The sequence below is a fragment of the Arachis duranensis genome, chromosome 2 (assembly GCF_000817695.3).
Source record: "Arachis duranensis cultivar V14167 chromosome 2, aradu.V14167.gnm2.J7QH, whole genome shotgun sequence".
Taxonomy (NCBI): domain Eukaryota; kingdom Viridiplantae; phylum Streptophyta; class Magnoliopsida; order Fabales; family Fabaceae; genus Arachis; species Arachis duranensis.
This window is the reverse complement of record NC_029773.3, coordinates 62,890,446-62,895,830: the sequence shown is the minus strand read 5'-3', so window position 1 is coordinate 62,895,830 and position 5,385 is coordinate 62,890,446. Positions and strand designations below refer to the sequence as shown.

The following is a 5,385-nucleotide window of genomic DNA, read 5'->3' as shown; positions in this document are numbered from 1 at the left end:
GGTGAGAAGCCTTCAGTAGGGATCTTTTTGGTCTTCCATCCCCTAGGCATCTTTCTCTTAGCACCCTCTTCCTTAGTTGATAGTGCTTACCCAACACCAAACTTATATTTGGTGGTAGGGGGTTGAATTGGTTCCATCCAAGGGAGGAAGCTTGAATGCTAAATCCTTTATGCAAGTGCCTCCCTTGTCAGGGGGTAATAGAGGGTTAAGAACCCTGAATAACATCTAGTCCTCATACAACCTCAGTGCCTTCTCTCCTTGCTCGACATCTATCAGGGCTCTTTTAGTGGCCAAGAGTGAGGTTTCAAAAATGATGGAGTCATTCGCATCCTCTCCCATGTTAAAGCCTGCAGGAAAGAAGAGCTCTCCAACCTTTACCATTGCGTTCTCCACTAGCTCGTGTGTTTGCCTCAAAGACTGGTCATTCATTTGTATGGTAATCCTTGTTGCTTGTGCCTCTTGGATTCCTAGCTTCTTCATCACAGATGAAGGTTTCAGATTTAAACTTAATCCAAGATCATATAGGGTTTTGTCAAGAGTGATATTTCCAATAGTGTATAGAATCTGAAAGCTCTCTGGATTTGGCATCTTCCTTGGTAGTTCATTCTGGACTAAAGCACTGCACTCTTTGGTCAGTACCATAGTCTCATCTCCCCTTAGGTCCTTCTTTTAAAAAATAATGCCATTTAGACAGACTGTATAAGGGGTTTTCTTTTCCAATACCTCTGCAAAAGAGATATTGACTTGTAGCTTCTTGAGTGCTGATAGGAAATGAGCCAGTTGCTCATCTTCTGGTTCTTTTTGCATGCATAGAAAAGGTAGCTCTTGAGACTCTTTTACCTCTACAAGGGTGTGCTCTGTGGTAATCACAGGCTCCTCTTAGATGCCCAGAGAAGATTCAACTTGAGGTTCCTTCTCCTCTGCAGGGGCATGCTCAATGGCATTCTCAGGACCTTCTGGTCCTTGATTGCCTTCAGTCCCTCAGTAGGAGGCTCCTAAGGTTTGGCCTCCTTGGTGAAGACTACTGTTCAACCTTCTTTTAAGGTCTCCTTCCCAGAGAGCATCAAGCTTTCTGTGAAGGCCCTATAGGGATACACCTCTTCAAACAACTCAGTAAAAGGAATATTAACCTGCTCAGGTGTCCACTGGTCATGGGTGTGAGTGTCTCCTTGAGGGTAGTTACAACTCATATCACTAGGAGCATTATAAATCTCAGCAGAGGGTGTGGCTACAGTCTCTATGTCTATAACTTCTGTCTTAACTGGGGTTTTTTCACAGGAGTATAAGTGCTGGTTGTTGGCAGCTATCTTAATGAGCTCATCTGCCTCTTCATGTGTCTCTATAAAGTATAGAAAACCACCTGCAAAGTGATCTACTGTCTTCCTAGCTATTTCAAAGATGGATTTATAGAAGATCATCATCTTTCCCCATCCTGAGAACATATGGGGTGGACAATTTCTGAACATCAGCTTGTACCTCTCCTAAGCATCATGGAGGGACTCGCTCTCCTTTTGCTTGAAGATTTGAACATCTATCACTAGCTTAGTTAATCTCTGTGACAGAGAGAACCTGTTCAGGAATTTGTTAACAACCTTATCCCAGGTATTCATACTTCCGCTAAGTTTAATATTCCACCATTTATTTGCTTGATCACTCAGAGTAAATGGGAAGAGTTTTAGCCTGGGGACTTCAAGGTCCACTCCATTGACCTCTACAGTGTCACAGAACTGCAGGAAGTCAGATATGAACTTACTGGGGTCTTCTTGTGGGTTTCTATGAAACTGACACTTTTGTTGTAATAGCAGGACCTGGTCTAAGTTGACCTTAAAGTCATTTGAGTCAATAGGAGTGTCAAATATATAGGAACCCAGAGGTCTTCCAATTCGTGTATTCCCCTTTGGATCCACAGTGACTTCAGTGTTCCTGTACACATAAATAAGAGACAAAGAAAAATCGGAGTCTCTATGTCATAGTATAGGGAGCTCCCAGTGAGATATTCAAAAGAAATAGAAGAGAATAAAGAGGGAGAATTAGAAATATAAAGAGGAAAAAGAAATTTAAAAATTTAATTATTTTTATCTTTAAAAATAATAAATAGAAATAGAAAAATTAATTAGAAAATTCAAAAATAAAATAAAAAAAATTAGAAAGAAAGGGATTTAAAATTTTTTTAAATTAAAAAAAACAGACAAACAATTAACTAACAAGATTTAAAAAGAAAGATAACAGATTTGATTTCGAAAATTTTAAAATTCAAAAAGAGAAAGTCAGACAAAAAGATTTGAAATTTGAATTTGAAAAGAAAGAAAAGATTTGAAATTTAAAATTTAAAAGAAAGAGTCAAACTAGATCAGATAAGATTTAAAAATTTAAAATTTAAAAGATTTGAAATTTAAATTTGAGATTTTGAAAATTAAAATTTAAAGATTTAAAATTCAAATTTGAAAATTTAAAGATCAAGAATCTAGAAAGATAAGATTTGAAAAGATTTGATTTTGAGAATTTTTTAATTTGAATTTTGAAAAAGATTTTATTTTGAAATTAAAGATAAGATAAAGATTTTGAAATTTGAGTTTTAAAATTTGAAAATAAGATAAGATAGGATCTTTTTAAAATTCAAAGAAAGATAAAAAGCTAAGATAAAGATTTGAAAAGATTTTGAAAAAAATAAGATATGATAAGGATTTGAAAAATATTTGAAAAGATAGGATTTTTAAAATTTAAAAATTAAACTTTACTTAATAAAGAAATACCAAACTTAAAAATTTTTGAAATCAAAGGTTATGATTTTTGAAATTTTTGAAGGAAAAACACAAAAAAGACACCAAACTTAAAAATTTTAAGATTAAACAAAGAAAAACACCAACAATTCAAACACAATGAAGAACACTCAAGAACACTTTTTCGAAAATTTAAGAAAAGAAAAACACAAAAAGACACCAAACTTAAAATTTCAAAAGCCAAGACACTAATATTTCAAAATTTGCAATAAAAATACCAAAAGACATCAAACAAAAGAAAGTAACAAGAACAGTTTGAATACCAAGAAGAAAAAAAACAAGAACAATTTTCTAAAAATTGAAGAAAAGACAAACTAACAGTACCAAAGGGACCAAAGATAAAAAGGGACACCAAACTTAAGGACTGACACAAGACTCAAACAAAAAATAAAGATTACCACAGAAAAGGAAAAATTTTAAAATTTTTTTGAAAAAGAAACAAGAAACAGGTAAGACTCAAAACAAGAAAATCAAAAGAAAATAAATGGTCAAAAATAGATAAAGGTTTCAAAAAATCTTTTTGAAAGAAAATAAAAGAGACAAACAAGAGAGAAAATAGACCTTAAAAAGTACCTAATCCAATCTGGTAGTTTGTCAAATTTGAACAATCCCCGGCAACAGCACCAAAAACTTGGTGCACGAAACTGCTCCGCACGTTTCGCACAGATAGACCGGCAAGTACACCGGATCCTCCAAGTAATACCTCAGGTGAGTGAGGGTCGATCCCACGGAGATTGTTGGTTTGAGCAAGCAATAGTTATCTTGTAGATCTTAGTCAGGTGGGTAGAAAATATAGTTTTTCACAGAAAATGCATAAAATAGATAAATAAATAAAACATTCCTAGATAGGTGTGAAATCAATAGTAGGAGAACAGTTGAGGCTTCGGAGATACTTCTTCCTTCTGGATCAAATTTTCTTACCATCTACTCCAACTTCTGATAGATTCATTCCATGACAGGTTGTATATGATTAACGCCGGGTCAGCGGTCATTAATCTCCTCTACTTTAGATCAAATGCCAGGTCAATGGTCATCCAATCTAAACGGGGGTGAAGCTCTAGTAGTCCATTCCCTTGGTGATCCTACTCAAAATGCCATAGACAAGGTAAGATTTTTTGGATCAGAGAATGCTGCTTCTTTAGTTCTAGCCTATACCACAAAGGCCCTAATTACCCCGCACCTCGGCTGACTGATGTTTCGAGAAGTCCCCAACAAAGCCGTGGATTAGCCATCTAAGAGATGTATAATCAAGCTTATGGCTTAGTACTATCCAGTCAAGGACTCGCAAGAACCCATGTGAATAGGGATGACAGTTAAGTTACACTCCCAATTCATTAGGATGAAGAACAAAGATGCATCTTAGAATGGAATCAAGCATAGATTGAAATAGAATAGTGATACTTTTAATCCATAAGAATCAACAGAGCTCCTAACCTTAACCTAGGAGGTTAATGATTCATACTGTACATAAGGTAATGTTTGACTGTAAAGTAGGGGAAGAAGATTGGCAGATTAAGGGTGATCTCCTCCTATATATACTAATCTGATAACTAAGAATAACAAAAATAAGATAAACTAATCTTGCAGTGCGAAAATCTACTTTTCAGGCCCACTTGGTGAGTGTTTGGGCCGAGCTAAGGTAAAGCCACAAGTTGGTACTCCCTTATGAGCGTTGAACACCAGCTTAGAACTCCTGTTTTGGCGATGGACGCCAGCTGCTCCCTCTTGGGCATCCAACGCCATGAAGAGGGCGGAGTACTAGCGTTGAACACCAATTTTGGACCTTCATTTTCAGAAAAAAGTATGAACTATTATATATTTCTGGAAAGCCCTGGATGTTAGCTTTCCATAGCCATTAAGAGCGCGCCATTTGGACTTTTGACAACATCCGCAGTCCTTTCTATATCTCTGAATCAAACTTTTTCCAAAGCTCCTCAATTTCAGCCAGAAAATACATGAAATCATCATAAAACACGCAAACTCAAAGTAGAATTCAAAAATATGAATTTTTCACTAAAACCTATGAAAATAGACTAAAATGTAAACAAAAATAATGAAAATTATATGAAAATAATGTCAAAAAGCGTATAAAATATCCGCTCATCAGATGTCCTCTCAACCACTTCCCAACCCCAAGGGTGGCATTAATGCCATTACCCTAAGGTCAGAAACAACACTTGATGAGAGTGCCCCCAAGCCTACATTTGTTAAGGAGGATGTTCATCAAAAAGAAGTTGTTGAGGTGGTAGAATTAAAGGAAGATGAAAAGGAAGATGTTGAAAAGAAAGATGAGGAACTAGTGAAGCCTAAGGAGCCTAAAATGAAGACCATCCTTGAAGAACCAATTCCAATCCCTTTTCCACTGGTGGTCAAGAAGGCTAAGAAGAATGTGGAATTGGACCTCAATATGGTACAAATCTTCAAGAAAGTTGCGGTAACCATTCCTCTTTTTGATGTCATCCAAAAGAGCGAATTAGTGAATTGGAAACTATTACTTTGGGTAGCTCCATTTCCTCTTTAATGAGTGCTATTTCGGAAAAGTATGGTGATCCAGGGCCATGTTTAGTTTCTTGTGTGATTGGAGGTGTCTGATTGGAAGATTGTA

General features: G+C 36.0%; 1 protein-coding gene across 1 annotated transcript; it reads right to left on the bottom strand.

Annotated features, from left to right (window-relative positions):
• Positions 1-225: 225 nt before the first annotated feature.
• LOC107474607 (uncharacterized) lies at positions 226-642 on the bottom strand. Its single transcript, XM_016094242.1, has one exon. It carries the CDS (start codon positions 640-642, stop codon positions 226-228), a length of 417 nt encoding a protein of 138 aa, XP_015949728.1.
• Between the last annotated feature and the right edge of the window lie 4,743 nt (positions 643-5,385).